The sequence below is a fragment of the Orcinus orca genome, chromosome 10 (assembly GCF_937001465.1).
Source record: "Orcinus orca chromosome 10, mOrcOrc1.1, whole genome shotgun sequence".
NCBI lineage: Eukaryota > Metazoa > Chordata > Mammalia > Artiodactyla > Delphinidae > Orcinus > Orcinus orca.
In genome coordinates this window covers 39,595,319-39,615,838 of record NC_064568.1, presented here as the reverse complement: position 1 = coordinate 39,615,838, position 20,520 = coordinate 39,595,319, and the positions used below count along the sequence as shown (strand labels likewise).

The window sequence follows — 20,520 nt, the reverse complement described above, 5'->3', positions numbered from 1 at the left end:
CTGCTACTCTCATCCTCAGCTTGATCAACGGCCAATGAAGAGTCTTGATCTAAGGACTCTTGGAAACCTTCCCGCAACTGCTGCCCCCAGGAGTGAACAGCCTCCACCAAACAGGACAGAACAGACCTTCTGGATACTGATATGACTTTTTTAAGCCTCATCATGAAATTTTGAACTCTTTTATATATTTTGCACAGACTATAGTAACTGTTGTAAGTTTAAATGCTTGTGGGATTCTGACCCCACAGGAGCAAGACCTCCTGCTGGGCTTGCTGCTACTTAGTATGTGGAAGTCTGGCCTATACTCACCCACAACACACAAACTAGTCTAAATTCTCTCTTGTGGTGATAAAGAGTGCCTTGCCCTAGACTTCCCGCTGGCTTTAGAGGTGGGGTATATGCAGTTGCCAACTTGCTGCATCTGGGTTAATAGTAATACATTTAGCTGATTTGGCTCCAGGTGGGAGCCTGGCCAGTCTGTGCTCCAATGGGCCTGATCATCCTCCTGGGAGTCAGTCATGGTCACTCTCGTCTGATGTTGCCTAAGACACAGAAGACACTTGGGTCCACAGCCCTTCAGTACAATTAATTTGAGTATGTGAGGGGGCAGCCTATGTCTCTCAAAAGAATTCAGTTGGTTATGTGAAAATTTGGGGTGTAGTATTGTAGGGCAATGGCTCTACCCTAGTGACCTTGCGTATACGCATATAGGCCCTGCAGGCAAGGCTTGAACTGCAGCTATCCGGATCTTGGCAGAAGGCCTTGTGCTCCTCCTTGGAGCCCACTGCCGGAGTACAACAGGCCCTTTGTCCTGGCCGCCGCCAGCTTCAGCGTGGAATCCTCTAAGAAACTCCTTCTCCTCTCAGTTGAGACTGTGGCTGACTGGCTGAGTGGGGCTCTGTGGTAGTGGTGAAAAGATTCAAAGATATTATTTGGGTGTAGGATGGGGAAAGATGGAGCCCAGTCAGGTGAGGGGATGACCACTGTGATGTAACTGAAAGTGAGGTCTGGCTGTTCACCGCTCGAGAGCCAATAATGAGGCAAGGTTGGTGGAAAGGAAAGTTGGCTTTATTTCGGATGCTGGTAAGGTAGGGAGGGTGGGGAGGTTTGGAGGGTGTCCAAACGCTGATTCCCCGCCACTGACAATCAGTGGACAAGATCTTTTATAGACGGGGGAGGGGCTACATGCGGAAACAGTACCGTCAGCCCTGACGGTCATCTTGAAATTGCTCATGTGGTGGTCTGACCAGCGTCATCTTGATTGTTTTAAGTACAGTTAATCTTCAATTCCAGGGTCGGTTTTTTCCCATTTCCTTGAGGCCAGTTCTCGGAATTGTGGCAGCTTCTGTCATGTCTACAGTCTGGGCATGATGTAGTTAACTTCTTCCACCTGGTGTGGGTTTCAGTATCTATAAGACAGCTCACAGGATGTGGCTCAGAACATTATCTGTAGCCCTTGAGAGGGAACTAAAATTCTTTGTCTTTGCTCAGTGACTAAACTATTATTGTTTTGTTCTGTTTGACTGCTTTTCTTTGCTCCTGCATTTTTTCACTTCTCTGGTCAAACTTATTCTTTGGCTAAAGTTTTCTACAGACAAAAGGCAGACTGAGGACATGGGGGGCAAGGATCATAGGGTCCTGCTCCATTTCAGAGAGAGGAGTTTCTTAGAGCTTCTGTCCTTCCAGCCACTTTCTGTGGCTCCACACACAGAGGTAAGAAGTGTGCCCTGCTTGGGGAGAGAAGAGGGCAAGGAGAGGAAGGGCCAGGAAAGAGTCGGTTCCATGGTAGGAGGGAGAGTTAGGGAAGTTTTTGTTTTTATTTTTTGATGTTTTCTTTTTTTCTGTCTTTTTCATTATTTATGACTTTGTTGTTGTTGATCTTGTTTGCTGTACCATGAGGTCATAGCAGTCCTTCCTGTAATAGAAACTGACAGCATATAGAGACAGAACTCACTGATGACCATGCTTGGGGGCTAGAAATACATACATGTACAGAGCGAGAAGGACAGTGAAAAGATTTAGTTTACCTGTGAGAACCATCCCGCGGATGTCTCATATTAACAAGTGCAAAATATAAACAAACACATAAACCCTGATCAAAACGAAAGCAAGTAAAACTACCTAACATTAAAACACAGTGTAAGCAGCCGCATAGTACAGGGAGATCAGCTCGGTGCTTTGTGACTACCTAGAGGGGTGGGATAGGGAGGATGGGAGGGAGATGCAAGAGGGAGGAGATATGGGGATATGTGTATATGTATAGCTGATTCACTTTGTTATACAGCAGAAACTAACACACCATTGTAAAGCAATTATACTCCAATAAAGATGTTAATAAATAAATATTTTTTTAAAAAGAAAAGGAAAGGACTATCACATACAGAAATGTGGACATGTGAAAAATAAATAAAACTAGTCTTTGGAACAAAAACAATAAATAAATAAATAAAATGCATAAGAGCAATGAAAAAAAATAAAACACAGTGTATAAAATGGCGTGAGAAATTTAAGTCACTCGACAGTCTTTTAGTCAAGAAAAAGCTGTGTTTGTGTCCTTTTAAATTTCACCCTGAAGGGCTTGCAGAAGTGATGGTGATTAAAGCTGCCAGCCTTGTTCCATCTGACAGGGGATGCAGTTCAGAGTGGGCCAGTGCTCCTTTCTCATTCTCCGTTTTGGTGGACTTTCCTGCCAGCGTGTTGATGCCCTCCCCAAGCTCCGCACTGTGCCATCCTGTCTGTGCTGCTGAGGCAGTGAAAACTGTAGGGAAGAGAATCAGTACAAGAACACACAGCTTGAGTCTGCTGTTGCTGATGAAACTGAGCGGTGTCCTGCGATGGGAGCCACTCTTCCCCACGGTCTTTTTGGGTGAGTTTGGTGATTGCTCGTCTCTCCTGACCTCACTCCATTCTGTGATGTCATCACTGCTCAGAGAGGTTTCCTGGAGCCAACATTCTTTTCTTCTAAGGCATGCAAAGGGAAACTTTACCCTGGCAGCTCTGTAGGTCAGATGCCAGGAGGCTTGATGGGTTCCTCTGCTCTGTGTTCACAAGGCCCAGCTAAGACGGCAGGGCTGGATTCCTTTTGAGAGCCTCTGGGGGAGAATTACTTCCAAGCTCATTCAGCTTGTTGGCAGAATTTGGTCCTCTGTGCTTGTGGGACTGAGGTCGTGAATCCCTTGTCTGCTGGTGGCTGCCGTTGTTCTCAGCTTCTAGAGGCTGTCCCCAGGCTTTGGCTCATCTTTCTCCATCTTCAAAGCCATCAATTGCCAGTGGAGTCTTTCTCTTTCTTCCAATCTCTCTGACTTCTGAGGGCTTGAATTTCTTAATAATTTTTGAGCCAAGGGACCCATGTTTTCATTTTGCAAGTTATGTAGCTGACCCTGGCCAGTAGTGGCTCCACCTCTCCCACAACACTTGAAGGAGGCCCCAGAAGCCATTCTCAGAGCAACTTACTTCACTCCATACTTGTCCAACGTGTACGTGTTGTCTTCACCCATGATCTTGAGCATCCACAGGGCAGGGGACAGCTCAGGAAGGGAAGAAAGAGAGTGGGAGTTGGCACAGAGCAGAAAGGGACCCCCCCAGAGCAGCCCCTCAATGCTCATAGCAAAGCAGGTCAAAAAGCTGAGTCTCCAGGCCTCTTAAAGCAATGGGCTGTAGGAGAGATGCAAGGTTGGCCAAGGTGGTGTTTGGTGGGCCAGACAGAGGTGGCCAGGGGTTCATCCAAAAGAGAGACAGGAGGCCCCATATTGGGCCAAGGAAAACTCACACTGGAGCCAGAGCTCTGTGTACTGCCATCAACCCTGACTTGACCAAGACCTGCTTCCCAAGGCCACACCCCCACCCTGCCTTGGGCCTCAGTTTCTTCCTTGGCCTAATGAGACTGGTGGTAAGCCCTGCTTACCTGACTAGAGTGCTGTGAGTTCAGAGGAGGTGGATGTACAGGAGCCCTTTGTACCCTGAAGGACCAGACACACAGGTCACATCCTTGGACTCAGGTCTCCACAGACAGCATGTCCATGGGAGGCTGTGAGGAGGGACAGGACACAAGGGGCCCCAGGCTCCCCCCACAGTGTGGTTTCCATGACCATCCCAAGGATTACTGTTAGGGTTGTTGCTTTGGTGACTGGATGGACCCCAGGCACCCCACTCAGTGGTGCCACTGGAAGAAAACTCACTTCGATGAGGTTGCCCATGGGCACACAGGTGACCATCATGGCAGGGAGCCATGGAGGGAGCCCCTTGCTTCACCAGCTTCAGGGACAGCAGGGGGATCTGTCTCATGTCCACTTCATAGCCAGGGTTTCACACCAACACAGCATGGCTCTCACCAAACACAGCTCTAGCCCACCCAAAGTCTTGCCACCCAACAGCCCTCCTAGTCTCCATCCCCATCCAATCTACAATCCCACCTCCCCAGGCTCTTCCCTTGTGTGTTGTTTTAATCGAGCTCGATATCTGAAAGGAAGTTTTCCCAAGGGCAAGGGGTTGTTGCTGGAGCCATGATCAGTGGTTCTTAACTGATAGTGAGCAGTCAGAAAGGTGCCTTTAAAATCTCCAGGTTACTTTCTTTTGTTTTGTTTTTTTTGTTTTCTTTTTCTTTTTTGGTTTAATATTTGTTGGCTTCCAAATTACTTTTTGGAAATAAGAAAAGCAGGTGCCACCTGGATCTATTGAGTTGGATCTGGGATCACGAGAAAGGCAGGGCTGAAGAAATGGAATCAAAGGAAATTGTGTTCTGATCTCCAGTCCATCCCTCTCCCCAGGAGTTGGTCCCTTCTCTCTTTACTTCCAAAAGCGCGTACTAAACGCCAGAACCTGGGTGGAGCCTCTGGAGGGGCTGTTTCTACCTTCCCAGGGCATCCACGAGCAGACTTAAGACCTCCACTAGGACATGCCAGTCTGTGGGGAGGGACCACGTAGGCACCCAGGAAAGGTGGAGGGGTGTGTGGGCCTCGTGTGAAGTGCCCTGTCTTACTCGAGCCTCCTGGAGGTTGATGTCTTTATAGGCTCAGCCCACTTCTTGCCGAAGCTCGTGGTCTCCAGGAGGCAGACCCTGAGATCCTGGGGGTTTGCAGGTCTTTGTCCTGGTAGAAGAATGAGGGAGGATGTGCCTTCTCAGATGTACCCGAGGCATCCAGAGTCCCCAGGCTCTGGGGAGAGAGCACCCTCTGTCACCCTCTGGGGATAGAACTGGCCTCGGCCCCCAACTGTCATCTCTACATCCATGTCCCCAGTAAAACCCACTCACAGGAATGGTACCCATGCCCACCAGTCTGCTACATGTCTGGGGCTGGCTGTGAGCATGGCCCTCTTCTGCAAAGCTCAGGCACCCTCCCACTCAGCCTCCACCCGGGCCCAGCTCACCTTATCACACAGCCCCAGATGCTGCGGAGAGGAGCTGGTTGGATGTTTGTTGTCGTGGCTGGTGGTGAGATCCGGAGCCGGAGCCTGGCGCAGGCTGAGGTCCTTGGAGAGGGAGGTACGTTGGCCTCAAGCTTGGCTCTGCAGCAGCAGCAGCAGCACGGTCGCCCTGATGCCACCAAGTATTCTGGCTACAGTGTGGCGGGTGCAGCCTCTGTTTGGTTTTATGTACCCACCCCCAGAGAGGGGTGGCACTGCCCTCCTGCCAGCTGGCCTCCTTCACCAAACCCCAGGCCTGGGAAACCCCAGCTGGGCTGAGGACTTTCCAGGGGGATATAACCTGCTGCAGCTCCTTGCTTCACATGAAGTGGGAAGTGGGAAGGAAGAAGCTGACCCGGAGCAGAGAGAGGGTCCTGACACTCAGCCCTGACCCAAGTCTTCACCCTCACAACAGCCGTGCCTGCCTTCCCTACTCACTGCAGAGGGCAGGAGGGAGGGCCGAATTCCCTCCCCTGGTCCCTGTGAGACGACCAGCATGGTGGGTGAGTCGGGGCATTTGGTCCAAGTCTTGCATCTCCTGTTTCCTGGATGGTAGATCCTTATTTGAGTGATTTAACCTGTAGGTTTCATTTTCCCCATGAACTGGACAACTCAGGGAGCTGGTGGGTGTTCCCCAACGTTTGGGGGCACAGCAGCCTGAGGTCCAGTTCCCCTTCCTGCCCAGAGTCTCATGACAGGAAGGATGGCTGGGAGGAGCAAAGGAGAGGGGCGCTGCAGGATCAGGCCTCATACCTGAGTTTGTTGGGGTGAAAGGTGCATGAGGATTTCTCAAGGACCAGATGTGGAGTCAGGGGTAAACCCACCTAGGGACAAGGGCTGTGGTTTGTCTCCCGAGAAGACCTCCGCTCTGACAGGCTGTAAGGACTAAGCCAGGAGAGCCAGACTGGAGGCATGGAAGGCAGGCCCCCACCACGGGAGTTGCAGTCTATGGACCTACACAGGATCCAGGGAGGATGGGGAAGGGGACTTCAGTCAGAAGAGTGAGCAAATGCAAAGTTTCAGAGGCAGGAAAGCACAGGGAGGATTTCAGCGTTACCTAATAGCCAGTAACCATGTGTATTGCTAATTATTTTCTACTGTGATCACCTTCTTTTCCTCCTTTGACATGGGGAAAGTACACAGCTTGACCAAGAGGCCACTGGGGCAACACCTGGACTGTGAAACCAGGTTGCACAGAAGCCCACCTCTCCTTCCTTCTCCAAGGCTGAGTGCGCAACCAGCGCCATCCTTCCCGGTTGCCACCTTCTGAGGTGCCCTGGCCATGCCCCCAAGAGTCCCACAGGCCGGCTGAGTCCAGGAGCTACCCCAGGCCTCACAACCACATGGTTATTCCTCCAGAAAACTGTACAAGAATCTCCTTCTTGGCCTGTGGCCCCTCTATTGCTTTGGCCCATGATCTTTCCGGCTGTGTTCTCACCAACTCCCACACTGACCCCCCAGCCTGGTGTCTCATCCACAGCACTGGACAGGGAGCCACCTGGGGTCAAATCAGAAGAGACTTCCTGAGGCTGTGGGAGCCAAGAGGAGGAGGTGCCATATCTGGATGGAGGTCAGGGAAGCCTTCCCCAGGCGGAAGGGCAGGGCAAGCAGAGGGACCAGGCGCAGAGATAGGGAAGAGCAGGGGCTCAGCGCTGTCTGAGTGGCTGCGGTGGATGGGGCAGCCTGACACCTGAGGCCTGCAGGGCAGGGGCTGAGGACAGCAGGGAGCATCAAGACCCAGACCCTGATGCCCCTGCCTCAAGGCAGCGGGGGAAATGGCCCAATCAGTGCTTGGCCTGAGCCCCTAGACAATGGTGTGGAGGGCGGACAGTGGTCTGGGGAGAGCCTGGAACCAGAGAAGGTGGAGTGTGGAGGCTGTGGCTACACTTGAGAGAAGACGGTGGTAGGAGCTGGGCTGGGCTGGTGGGAGGCCAGAGGGAGTGTCCTCAGGAGGAAGAAGGAGCAGGTGGGGCTCCCAGGCTTTCAGCTCAGGGCTCCTGCGGCGGCACCCAGCCAACGGCAGCCAACAGCTCAGTGCGGACAACCAGGGGCACTCATGGGAGTCTTGAGCTCAGAGATACAGACCAGTGATGTGTGTCCCTGATAACTGGTATCTTGAGAAGGGGTGTCCCCAGGAATGTGTGAGGACTGGGAGGAGAAGCAGCCCGGATGCACCTGTGCCAGCCCTGCCTCTTAGGAGGAGGGTCCTTGGAGGAGACCGAGCAGGAGCCATGGGGGAGGCAGGAGGGCACCCAGGAGAGTGGCAGCAGGGGACAATCGGTCAGTTTCTGGAGGAAAGAGGGGCTCCACCGCCTGTGATGTTAAAGATAAGGCTTGATGGACTTCCCTGGTGACGCAGTGGTTAAGAATCCGCCTGCCAATGCAGGGGACACAGGTTCGACCCCTGGCCCACGAAGATCCCACATGTCACGGAGCAACTAAGTCCGCACACCACAATTACTGAGCCTGTGCTCTAGAGCCCGTGAGCCACAACTACTGAAGCCAGTGTGCCTAAATCTCGTGCTCCACAACAAGAGAAGCCACCGCAATGAGAAGCGCGTGCACCGCAACAAAGAGTAACCCCTCTCGCCACAACTAGAGAAAGCCCACACGCAGCAATGAAGACCCACTGCAGCCATAAATAAATAAAATTTAAAAAAAAAAGATAAGGCTTGAGCATGGCCTCTAGTTTCAGGGAGGGCTGTCCCGTTGCAGTGGCCTTCACGGTGAGATGGAGCAAAGAAGTGTGGTCAGGGTATAGATGATCCTTTCTCAGGCTTGGCTGGGGAGAAGCCAGGGCAATAGGCCACGTTTGGTGGGGTCGGGGGAGAGGAAATGTTTTGGCTGAGAAAGCAGTGGAGAAGAATCAAGGAGAGGGGACAAATGGAGCTCACTGTCTGAGTGCTGAGTGCAGAGAAAAGGATGGTGTGGGCTTTACATCTGCATAGGGATTGGCTGGGTGTGTAAGTCCTTAGCTGTGAGTGGTACTGTCAACCACTCATCAATGTTCATTGACTGCCTATTGCATGCCAGGGAGTGCCTAGAACTGGAGGTTCAGTAGCGAATACACTTTGTCACCCTGATTCCTGAGGAGGCCAGAGTGTGGAGGCAGAGGGGATGTAGGACAGAGCCTGGTCCTCCCTCTCCTGGAGGACTCAACACTCTTGAGCAACCCTGCCTATGACACTCCCCATGGGCCCCAGGAGAGGCCAAGACATTGTCAGGGAGATGGAGAAATCATTTCTTCATCTTCACAGGAGGCTTCCCTTGCCCACTGCCCAGCAATCCCGTGAGGCAACAGCAGGGGCTGAGGCAAGTCCGGCTCACAGCCGGGGAGGAGATCAGGGATGGGGCAGGTCAGGAAGATGTGTGGTTGGGCCATTGCATCAGGCCCAGGAGGGGCATAAAGGAGCGTCCTGCATGCTGGGAGGAGGCCGACTTGGGGACCATGGAGACCCAGAGGGCCAGCCTCGCCCTGGGGCGGTGGTCACTGTGGCTACTGCTGCTGGGACTAGTGGTGCCCTCGGCCAGCGCCCAGACCCTCAGCTACAACGAGGCCGTGATTCGTGCTTTGGATCAGCTCAACGAGCGGTCCTCAGAAGCTAATCTCTACCGCCTCCTGGAGCTGGACCCGCCTCCCAAGGCCGTGAGTCAGGAGGACCCTGGGGAGGGGGCTGTCTCCCGCCAGCCATGGCCACACTGTCACCGCCTCTGCTCAGGCTGTACCTCCTCTTAGGAAGGGACTTCTCCCTCTAGGTGGGCTCCCACCTCTTCCAGGAAACCTTCCCAGAGCTGGGTCCCCTCCCAGCCTGAGAGCTTCCTGCCTTGGCATCTCTACTGTGGGAACAGGCGCCCTGTACACCCCTTTTGGGCTTAAGGGGCTTCTGGGAACTCCAAGGATGGAGGGGGGTCCTTGGCTCTGTGATGTGACTTCCTGGCTTTGGTCCCCTCTGCACTTCTTTGTTCCCTACCAGGGAGGGCTCTGCTCAGCCTGGTGGTTACAGTGATGAGGCTTCTACCTGCAGGCAACCCCTGAATTCCCTCAGCCCCTCAGAGGTTCAGGTGCTGTCGTCAGAGCTGGTCTGAGGTCCGCTCTTGTTCTCTGTGTGCCCGTGAGGCCTGGAACGGGCTCTGTCCCTTCTTCCGTGCACCCAGCACCAAGCCCAGGGCCAGGCACACAGGAGGGGCTGGAGAGGCTGCCATCTAGGTGGGGGCAGGGAGACAGATCAGAGAAGGAAGCATGAGCCCGAGCCCAGTCTCCCCACGTTGATCCTTGACCAGGATGAGGACCCGGACACCCCAAAGCCTGTGAGCTTCACGGTGAAGGAGACCGTGTGCCCCAGGATGACCCAGCAGCCCCCGGAGCAGTGTGACTTCAAGGAGAATGGGGTGAGGCTGGGGGCTGGGGGCACTGGAGGATGCTTCCCAGGGATGTGAACAGGGGGCTTCCGGGAAGATTTTCAGCCCCTGGGTGAGGCTGGGAGTTTATGAGGTGGGGGTTCCAGTTTGACCACGAGCCTCCCCTTCCAGCTGGTGAAACAGTGTGTGGGGACAGTCACCCTGGACCAGGACAGGGGTAACTTTGACATCACCTGTAATAAGGTAAGTGGCCCCTGTGTGCTGCAGGGGCTGCTGAGGGTGGGTAGTGGAACGTCCTTTGGACCAATTACCTGCTACCCCTTCGAGGGCAGAGAAAGGCCCTCCTACCTGGCCCCTCCCTCACCCGAGCCCCAGGCCTCCAGGACTGGCTCTGCCATCACTTAGAGCAGTGGTTCTCTAAGTGGGGTCCCACCCGGGAACTTGACAGAAAGGCAGATTCCCAGGCCCCACTCAGACCTCCTGAATCAGACTCTGGGCTGGGGCCCAGCCATTTGTATTTTCACAAGGCCTCCAGGGGATGATGACTGCTGAATTTGAAAGGCACTGACTGGAGCTTTCATCCCCTGCTGTCATCCAGCTTTGATGGGTTGGGCTTGTGACCCTGGGAAGCCCCTTGCCTTCTGTGGGCCTCAGTTTTCTCTTCTGCCTGTATGTGTCGGGATTCAACACAAGCTCCACAGGTCACAGCCAGAGGGTGAACTGGGGCCCCAAGGATCCTGGTGTGGCCCTGGAAGACGGAAGTCCAGGTGGGGAGGGGCCTTGTGTTGATGCTGGTCCAGTACCAAGAGCAGCCTGTTTCTTCCTGGTTCACAGGCCCAGAGTGTCAGGATTACAAAGCTACCATGGGCGCCACCACAGCCGACGCAAAGATGTCGCATAATAGTGATAAGAACGTGCCGGTAATCAGCACATCAAGGCTTTGCATCATGAGACAGAGAAGAGTCCTAATCGTATGCTTATTCTGGCTCAGGCTACTGGACTCTGAAAAATAAATTCTTGTGAAATCAGTATCCTCCAGACTTCAGTTTCACTCGTCTCCCCTCCTCCCACTTACCAAGATTGAATCCGTAACTCTGGGATGCCACGTGTGTGTGTGTGTGTGTGTGTGTGTGTGTGAATGCAGGCACGAAACAGAGAGATGGGTGAGGCAGCTGTTCCTTCCAGGAGGGCATGGGGAGGGGCCAGGGCCAAGAGGTCCAGCACAGCGTCTCCATTCTCGGGTCCCTCCTGTGCCCTTCACACGCCTCTGCCCTCCTCCTCCAACACCCAGTAAGAACTTAAGGAGACCTGCTCTGTGTGCAGTGCTGGTGGGGATGCTGTCCCTGCTCACATGGAGGTGACAGTCCAGGAGGGGCCAGGCATCTTGTTAAACACTCACAGAGATGCAGTCCAGACTCAGGGCTAAGCCTACAGGTACAATGGCCATGAGTCTCATGGACAGGAAGGATGGCTGGGAGGAGCAAAGGAGAGAGGAGATGCAGGATCAGGGCTCATACCTAAGTTTGTTGGGGTGAAGGTTGCATGAGGATTTCTCAAGGACCAGAAGTGGAGTCAGGGGCAACGTGCCTGGGACAAGGGCTGTTGTGTCTTTCCTGAGAAGACCTCCACTCTGACAGGCTGTGAGGACTAAACCAGGAATGCCAGATGCTGGAGGAAGGGAAGGCTCTCCCCCCACCATAGGAGGTGCTGCCTGAGGACCTGGCAGGGGACCCTCCTAAGGATTCAGGGAAGGACGAGAAAGGGGACTTCAGTCTGAAGAATGAACAAATACAAAGGTGCAGAGGCAAGAGAGCACAGCGACAATTTCAGGGTTACCAGACAGCAGTAACAATGTGTATTGCCAATTATTTTCTACTGTGATCACCTTCTTTTCCTCCTTTGACATGGGGAAAGTACACAGCTTGACCAAGAGACCACTGGGGCAACACCTGGACTGTGAAACCAGGTTGCACAGAAGCCCACCTCTCCTTCCTTCTCCAAGGCTGAGTGCGCAACCAGCGCCATCCTTCCCGGTTGCCACCTTCCGAAGTGCCCCAGCCAATTGTCAAGAGTCCCACAGGCCTTCAGTCACATGGCCATTCCATGGAAGACTGGATCAGAATTTGCTTCATGGCCTCTGGGTCCCTCTAACACTTTGGCTCATTATCTCTCCCAGTTGTGCTCCCTCCACCCCCGAGCACTGGCCATCCCTGCCTGGAGACTCAACCAGAGCACTGGACAGGGAGCCACCTGGGGTCAAATCAGAAGAGGCTTCCTGTGGGCTATGGCAGACAAGAAGAGGAGATGCCTTGTATGCTTGAAGGTCCCTGAAGCCTTCCCCAGGAGGAAGGGCAGGGCAAGCAGAGGGACCAGGCGCAGAGATAGGGAAGAGCAGGGGCTCAGCGCTGTCTGGGTGGCTGCGGTGGATGGGGCAGCCTGACACCTGAGGCCTGCAGGGCAGGAGCTGAGGACAGCAGGGAGCATCAAGACCCAGATCCCGATGCCGCTGCCTCAAGGCAGCGGGGGAAATGGCCCAATCAGTGCTTGGCCTGAGCCCCTAGACAATGGTGTGGAGGGCGGACAGTGGTCTGGGGAGAGCCTGGAACCAGAGAAGGTGGAGTGTGGAGGCTGTGGCTACACTTGAGAGAAGACGGTGGTAGGAGCTGGGCTGGGCTGGTGGGAGGCCAGAGGGAGTGTCCTCAGGAGGAAGAAGGAGCAGGTGGGGCTCCCAGGCTTTCAGCTCAGGGCTCCTGCGGCGGCACCCAGCCAACGGCAGCCAACAGCTCAGTGCGGACAACCAGGGGCACTCATGGGAGTCTTGAGCTCAGAGATACAGACCAGTGATGTGTGTCCCTGATAACTGGTATCTTGAGAAGGGGTGTCCCCAGGAATGTGTGAGGACTGGGAGGAGAAGCAGCCCGGATGCATCTGTGCCAGCCCTGCCTCTTAGGAGGAGGGTCCTTGGAGGAGACCAAGCAGGAGCCACGGGGGAGGCAGGAGGGCACCCAGGAGAGTGGCAGCAGGGGACAATCGGGTAGGGGGCAGTTTCAGAACACAGAGTGTCTCCAGTGCCTGTGGAGATAAAGACAAGGCTTGAGAGGGGCCTCTGGATCCAGTGAGGGCTGGTCAGCCTGCCATGGCCTTGAATGTGAGCCTGCAAAGAAGTGTTGTCAGTGGTGTAGATGACCCTTTCTCAGGCTCCTTTGGAGAGGGGCCAGGTCAATAGGTCGTGTTTGTCAGGGACCGGGGACAGGACATTTTTAGACTGAGAAAGCAGTGGAGAAGAATCCAGGAGAGGGGGCAGACAGAGCTCACTGGCTGAGGGCTGGGCCCAGAGAACAAGATGGTGAGGGCTTGACTGTCTGCCTATGGACTGCTGGATGGATAAGGCTCTAGATGTGGTTCGTACTCTCCTCCATTCATCAAAGCTTAACTGAGTTCCTACTGGGTTCAAGGCAGTGCCTGAACTTGAAGGTTGCTGTTGAATCACTCCTTTACCCTATTCCTGAGGAGGCCAGAGTGTGGAGGCAGAGGGGACGTAAGACACAGCCGGGTCTTCCCTCTCCTGGAGGACTCAACGTTCTTGAGCAACCCTGCCTTTGACACTCCCCATGGGCCCCAGGAGAGGCCAAGACGTTGTCAGGGAGATGGAGAAACCATTTCTTCACCTTCCACAGGAGGCTTCCCGCTCCCACTGCCCAGCAATCCTGTGAGGTAACGCAGGGGCTGAAGAAAGCCCGGTGAACACCCTGGAAGGTAGCCAGGGATGGGGCAGGTCAGGAAGGCTCCTGGTTGAGCCTTTGCATCAGGCCCAGGTTGAGCATAAAGGAGGGTCCTGCGTGCTGGGAGGAGGCCGGCTTGGGGACCATGGAGACCCAGAGGGCCAGCCTCGCCCTGGGGCGGTGGTCACTGTGGCTACTGCTGCTGGGACTAGTGGTGCCCTCGGCCAGCGCCCAGACCCTCAGCTACAAGGAGGCTGTGATTCGTGCTTTGGATCAGCTCAACGAGCGGTCCTCAGAAGCTAATCTCTACCGCCTCCTGGAGCTGGACCTGCCTCCCAAGACCGTGAGTCAGGAGGACTCTGGGGAGGGGGCTGTCTCCCACTAGTCTTGGCCACACTGTCATCCCCTTTGCTCAGGCTGTACCTCCTGTCAGGAAGGGACTTCTCCCTCTAGGTGGGCTCCCACCTCTTCCAGGAAACCTTCCCAGAGCTGGGTCCCCTCCCAGCATGAGGCTTCCTGCCTTAGCATCTCTACTGTTGGAACAGGCGCCCTGTACACCCCTTTTGGGCCTAAGGGTTCTCTGGGAGCTCCAGGGATAGAGGGGGGTCACTGGCTCTGCCATGTGACTTCCCTGCTTTAAGTCCCCTCTTAACTCGGTGTCCCGCTACCAGGGAACGACTCTGCTCAGCTTGGAGGTGCCAGTGATAAGGTCTCTCCCTGCAGGCGACCCCTGACTTCCCTCAGCCCCTCAGAGGTTCAGGTGGTCTCATCAGAGCTGGTCTTGTGCTGTTCTCTGTGTGCCCACAAGCCCAGGAGTGGGCTCTGTCCCCTTCCCCTGTGCACCCAGCACCAAGCCCAGGGCCAGGCACACAGGAGGGGCTGGAGAGGCTGCCGTCTAGGTGGGGGCAGGGAGACAGATCAGAGAAGGAAGCATGAACCTCAGCCCAGTCTCCCCACTTTGATCCTTGACCAGGATGAGGACCCAGACTCCCTGAAGCCTGTGAGCTTCACAGTGAAGGAGACCGTGTGCCCCAGGACGACCCAGCAGCCCCCGGAGCCAGTGTGACTTCAAGGAGAATGGGGTGAGGCTGGGGGCTGGGGGCACTGGTGGATGCTTCCCAGGGAGCCTAATACGGGGCTTCGGGCAAGATTTCCAGTCCGTAGGCTGAGTTTGGGAGGTGATGGCCCGGGGGGTTCCAGTTTGACCTCGAGCCTCCCCTTCCAGCTGGTGAAACAGTGTGTGGGGACAGTCACCCTGGACCAGTCCAAGGACCAATTTGTCATAAACTCTAATGAGGTGAGTGGCCCCTTCTGTGTTATGGAGCTGATAATGAGTTGGGTTGTGGAACATCCTTTGGACCAATTACCTGCTGCCCCTTCGAGGGCAAAGAAAGGCCCCCCAACCCTGGTTCCTCCCTCACCCAACCCCAAGGTCTCCAGGAATGGCTCTGCCATCCCTTAGAGCAGTGGTTCTCTAAGTGGGGTCCCACCCGGGAACTTGACAGAAAGGCAGATTCCCAGGCCCCACTCAGACCTCCTGAATCAGACTCTGGGCTGGGGCCCAGCCATTTGCATTTTCACAAGGGCTCCAGGGGATTCTGACTGTGCTGAAGTTTAAGAGGCATTGACTCAAGTCATGGGCTTTCAGCCCCTGCTCCAGTCCAGCTTTGTTGGGATGGGCTTGTGACCCTGGGAAACCCCTTGCCATCTGTGGCCCCCAGTTTTCTCATCTGTCTGTGTGTATAGGTATTCAACCACCTGCTCCAAGTGTCACACTGGAAGTTGATTAGGGCTCCAAGCTTCCTGCAGTGGCCCAGGAATGGGGGTGTTCAGGTGGGGTGTGGTCCTGTGTTAATCTTGAACCAATCCCCAAAAGAAGCCTGTTTCCTCCTGGTTCACAGATTCGGAGTGTGGGGCTATTTCGATGGCTGGGTGACTTCCTCCAGAGAGGTGGGAGAAGATAGGCAAAAAGACTGAGAGATTTGGTCAGAGAATCAAAGATATCTTTGGGATATTTCAGCCCAGTGAATACTGCTAAGAATCAGCTTATCCTGGCTCAGACTTTTGGACTCTGAAAAATAAATTCTTCTGAAAACAATTTCCTCCACATTCAAATTCACTTATCTCCCCTCCTTCATCTTACCAGGACCAAGTCCTTAACTCTGAGAGTCCTCTTGGGTGTGTGTGTGTGTGAGAGAGAGAGAGAGAGAGGATCACTCCTGTCAATACAGAGATGGGTGAAGCAGCTGTTCCTTCCAGGAGGGCATGGGGAGAGGTAACAGGGCCAAGAGGTCCAGCACAGCATCTCCATTCTCGGGTCCCTCTCGTGCCCTTCATACACCTCTGCCCTCCTCCTCCAACGCCCAGTAGGGACTTAATGAGAACTGCTCTGTGTGCAGTGCTGGTGGGGATGCTGTCCCTGCTCACATGGAGGTGACAGTCCGGAGGGGCCAGGCATTTGTTAAACACTCACAGAGACGCAGTTCAGTCTCAGGGCTAAGCCTGCAGTTACAATACCCATAACGTTTTGCTTCCTCTTGACAGTCGTAACTCTGGAAAAGTGTGCCCCTCATGGCTTTTCCTCTGGTATTGAACACATCACTGTGGCCGTTCCTCAATGCCGTTCAAACAAAAAGCAACCACACTCATTGAAAGAGGGATCAGATTTGTGGTTAGAGTATGGGTGGAGATTGGATGAAGGTTGTAAAAAGTACAAACTTTCAGTTATAAGATACAAAAGTACAGGGATGTAATGATGACTATAGTAACACTGCTGTGTGGTATAGTTGAAAGTTGTCAAGAGAGTAGATCCTAAGAGTTCTCATCACAAGTAAAAAAAACCATTTTTTTTTCTTTTCGTATCTATATGAGATGATGGATGTTAATGAAACATTGTGGTAATCATTTCACAATATATGTAAGTCAAATCGTTATGCTGTACACCTTAAACTTATACAGTGCTGTATGTCAGTAATATCTCAATGGAACTGGAAAAAAGTACTTTTTAAGAGTGTAAAAGGATTATTGCAGCAAAAAGTTTGTGAACCGCTGCCCTAGAGAAACTCTCCATGGGTGTGCAAGGAGACACACAGGATAACAACCAATTGGAATACTGGTCTAATTTTACAATAGATACCATACAGCTGTGAACAAAAATGAACGGATTACCGTATATCATTAAAGAAATTGTGCAAAATTAGCTAGTAGATACGTTATAAGGCTATTTATAGAATGTTTAAGAGCATGGAAACAAGACTACGTTTTGCTTAAACATTTATAGAATGTTTAAGAGCATGGAAACAAGAAAACGTGCGGAGGAGAAATCAGCAGGTTAACGCGAGAATACAGTCTTTCTCCGACCCGTGGGGGTCGCGTTCTGTTCCGAAACTACGCTTCCCGGCAGGCCACGCGCTGCGCCGTGACGCACTTCCTGCAGATGCACGTCCTTCCCTCTGCACCGCCCGTGGCCAGGGGCGGGCTGTGAGATCGCTTAGCGACTGGACGCCGACGGTGGTACCGTTATTGTTGCCGCTTTGCCTACCCAGGCGCAGATGTGGACCTCGCGGGAGCAATTCCAGCTTGGCAGTGGACGGTGAGTCGGGCGAGCTGGCGAAGTGCCAGGGCGAGAAGAGGGTGACCGCGCCCCCCGTCTCCCTCCGGCTCTCTGACCTCAGGCGCCGGGCTGGCGTGGGCGGTATCCGAGGCTGAGGCTGGTCCTTCAGGAGGTGTGGAGATGGAGGGTGCGCGCTGTGGGCTGTGCAGCTCACCCCTCCCGACTGCTCGCCTTCTTTGTGGGTGGGGCGGGGTTTCCTCCCTTGGTGTCCAGTACCCTGTCCTCGTGGTTTGCAGCTACCTCTCCAAATCTCCCCGCCTCGACTTCCGCCGCGGGGGTCCCGTTTGCGCTCTCCACTCCGGCAGCCGTTGGTTGCCAGTGACTATTGAACGCTTCAGGTGTGGCTAATGCTACTGATGAACTGCCTTCTTAATTTTACTTCCAGTTATTTAATATCTATCTGAATAATGAAGAAGTCTAAAACATTTTTCCATCAGACACAAGGTTATTGTTTTGCTGAGACTATACTTCCCTTTAATCCTTGAAAATTTAACGTCTTTTTGAGATGTACTGTAAGTGTCAAATGCACACCTGATTTCCAAGAGATGGTTGGGGGGATTTCCCTGGTGGTCCAGTGGGTAAGACTCCGCTCCCAATGCAGGGGACCCGGGTTGGATCCCTGGTCGGGGAACTAGAACCCACATGCATGCGGCGCCTAAGAAGTCTGTATGCCGCGACTAAAGATGCCGCAACCAAGATCCCGCGTGCTGCAACTAAGACCTGGCGCAGCCTAAATAAGTAAATAAAATAAATAAATATTTTTTAAAAAGAGAGAGATGGTTGGGAAAAAAGTATAAACTATGATAACTTTTTAACACTATGTGTTGAAATGATAATATCTTAGATATGTTGGGTTAAATATTATTAAAGGTAATTTCACTTTTTATTTTTAAAAAGATTTATTTATTTATTTGTGGCTGTCGTTCACTGCTGCGCGCCGGGGCTTTCTCTAGTTGCGGAGAGGGGGTTACTCTTCATTGCGGTGCGCAGGCTTCTCATTGCGGTGGCTTCTCTTGTTGCGGAGCACGGGCTCTAGGCGCGCGTGCTCAGTAGCTGTGGCTCACGGACCCTAGAGTGCAGGCTCGGTAGTTGTGGCGCACGGGCTTAGTTGCTCCGCTGCATGTGGGATCTTCCCGGATCAAACCCGTGTACCCTGCACTGGCAGGTGGATTCTTAACCACTGTGCCACCAGGGAAATCCCTAATTACACCTTTTAAAAAACTATTTGAGAAGGCTACTAGGGAGTTTTTTGTTTTTTGTTTTTTGGCTGCACGGCAGGGCAATGCGGAATCTTAGGTCCCCGACCAGGGATCGAACCCATGCTCCCTGCAGTGGAAGCGTGGAGTCTTACCCACTGGACTGCCAGGGAAGTCCAGGAAATTTTAAATTACATGTTTGGTTAGGCTTCCTAGAGGAGCTGATGTGTCTGGAGGGCATTCTTACCCTGTCTTGTCTGAGGGGTCTGTGTCTACCACATTGCATGTTTCTGTTGGAGGTTCCTGCAGAATGGCTTTTTCAGCCCCTTTTCCCTAGCCACCATGAGCCTTCCTGGGGTGGGTTGTGCTGTAGAGAGAAAAGTAAGGACATGATGGTGATTTGAGAGCATGAGATTGGAGGAGGATGCATCTCTCACAACCAAATGTCTCCTGAGACTCATGTTTTCTTTTCTGCCAAGGTGAAGAAGATTCTAATGGTTTGGTTTTAGAAGCCATGTTTACACTTTTAATAGATACTGAACTGCCATGTAGATGGTAGTTTGCTCCCACCAATTATTAAAGAGGCACTGTTTCCTCACTGAGTTGAGATGCCATATTTGCCACATACTATGATTAGATTGCCCTTTCTTCCACCCACCCACCCATCCATCTATCCATCCATTCATTCTTCCATCCTTCTTACTCTGCAGTCTGAATTGTAGATATGACCAATCTGTGATTGACCTGTATCATGAGGGAGGGGGGGGAAAACCTTAATTGCTTTTAGACACTTAGATTTTTGGAGGTCACTTGTTGCCAGAGCATAACCTAGCTTATCAGTCAGATAGTGATCCTTTTCTCCATGTCAGTCTGAAAAGTCTGGCTTTTTCAGTGTGAATTCTAGATGTCTGGTCACTCTGCATTTTCATTCAGTCATTGGCTCGATAGGCATTTATTGAAGCAGTGATAAGTGAAGCTGCTCTGAAACCAGAAGCTTAGATACTAGGCTTGGCACTGCCACTTGGGAGTGATACAGTCTTGTGAGCAAGTGACCTGACCTCCCAGCTCTTGGTTCCCTCTTTTGTGAGATAGAGGTAGCAGCAGTATTTACATCATGGCTTTGTCATGAAGATTAATGAAGCAGTGGACTTAGCACGGTGCCTGGTAAGTGGTACCTGCTTAATCAGTGTTAGCTACTGCTAGTGGTAGTTCTGGAAGGAGAAGAGCTGTGTAGGATAAGTTATGCTGAAGTAATAAATGACCTCAAATCTCAATGGCAGTCTAACAACAGCAGTCTAACTGGAATCCTATCTAACCCTTAGTGGGTTAGCTTCGGCTCTTGGGTTAGCTTTGGCTCTACTTCGTGTCCTTTCGATCCATGACCAAGGGTGAAAGGGCAGACCCTATGTGGGCAAGGAGCACTGTGACAGAGGGAGAAGAGCAAGAGAGATGAAACCACACGGTGGCTCTTAAAGTTGCTGTTTAGAAGAGAGACATGTCATTTGCACTCACACTTCACTGGTGAGGCAAGTCACTTGTATGTGCCTGATGTCAGTGGGTGGGGAAGTGTAACTCTTGCAGAGAAGGAAAGCAAATACTTGGGAATAGCACAATCCAGTCTGAGGAATTTACCCTAATTGCTAGGATTACAAAAATGTCTGAAGAATTGTATTAAGCACTGTCAGGGACAGGTAGCTGGAGGAGTCCTGGAGAAAATAGGATAAGTCGGAAAAAGACTGTAAGAACATGAAGTTATATCTGGGGGCTTTCTTCTTTCTGTTCCAGCTTTTATAGATTGGTGAGAACAAATTGGCATAGTCTCAGGGTCAGAGTTTCCTCTCTCCTAAAAAGTCATATTGAAGAACTTCCCTGGCGGTCCAGTGGTTAAGACTCTGCTTCCACTGCAGGGGTCATGGGTTTGATCCCTGATCGGGGAACGAAGATCCTGCATGCCACGTGATGAGGCCTAAATAAATAAATAAATAAATAGTCATATTGAAAAGAGTTCAATGTATGCATCCCCTTCTTTCTATTCTGTTTCATTACTCTATCGCTGCACTAATGCTAAAGCACTTTACTATGGCTTGATAGTGTGTTGTCATATTTTAGAAGACAAGTCTTCTTAGTCTTTATTTTCATAATTTTCTTGACTATTCTTATATATTTTCTTTAAAGGAATTTTAGAATTATCTTGTCTAGAGCCATAAAAAAATCTCTGTTGTGATTC

The 20,520-nt window shown here is 52.4% G+C and overlaps 3 protein-coding genes and 1 long non-coding RNA gene across 4 annotated transcripts in view; 3 read left to right on the top strand and 1 right to left on the bottom strand.

Annotated features, from left to right (window-relative positions):
• LOC101280877 (cathelicidin-4-like) overlaps positions 1–7,647 on the top strand; it is a 28,305-nt gene extending 20,658 nt beyond the window's left edge. The window contains exon 6 of the transcript XR_007479768.1: positions 6,974–7,647. The gene's annotated coding sequence lies outside the window, so the exon portion shown is untranslated. The remainder of the gene's footprint in view (positions 1–6,973) is intronic.
• LOC125965639 (uncharacterized) lies at positions 1,503–5,077 on the bottom strand. The gene is made up of 2 exons (XR_007479773.1): positions 4,979–5,077; positions 1,503–3,959 (listed from the first exon to the last, which is right to left on the bottom strand). It is a non-coding gene; the product is annotated as an uncharacterized LOC125965639 (long non-coding RNA).
• Positions 7,648–8,836: 1,189 nt separating the features above from the next.
• LOC101282948 (cathelicidin-1-like) lies at positions 8,837–10,793 on the top strand. Its single transcript, XM_004283888.3, has 4 exons — positions 8,837–9,049; positions 9,685–9,792; positions 9,934–10,005; positions 10,597–10,793. Exons 1-4 carry the CDS (start codon positions 8,852–8,854, stop codon positions 10,684–10,686), a joined length of 468 nt encoding a protein of 155 aa, XP_004283936.2. The 5' UTR covers positions 8,837–8,851; the 3' UTR covers positions 10,687–10,793.
• Positions 10,794–13,629: 2,836 nt separating this feature from the next.
• LOC117198145 (antibacterial peptide PMAP-37-like) lies at positions 13,630–15,522 on the top strand. The gene is given in 6 exon segments (XM_049715757.1): positions 13,630–13,827; positions 14,458–14,541; positions 14,543–14,566; positions 14,710–14,781; positions 15,386–15,434; positions 15,437–15,522. Coding segments are annotated over 6 exon segments (513 nt in total).
• Positions 15,523–20,520: the final 4,998 nt, after the last annotated feature.

Excerpts from the sequence above, each read along its gene's own strand:
- LOC101282948 (XM_004283888.3), top strand. The coding sequence starts at position 8,852 with ATGGAGACCCAGAGGGCCAGCCTCGCCCTGGGGCGGTGGTCACTGTGG. Across the intron at positions 9,050-9,684 it reads TGGACCCGCCTCCCAAGGCC|GATGAGGACCCGGACACCCC; the intron begins GTGAGTCAGGAG and ends ATCCTTGACCAG. Across the intron at positions 9,793-9,933 it reads GTGACTTCAAGGAGAATGGG|CTGGTGAAACAGTGTGTGGG; the intron begins GTGAGGCTGGGG and ends CTCCCCTTCCAG.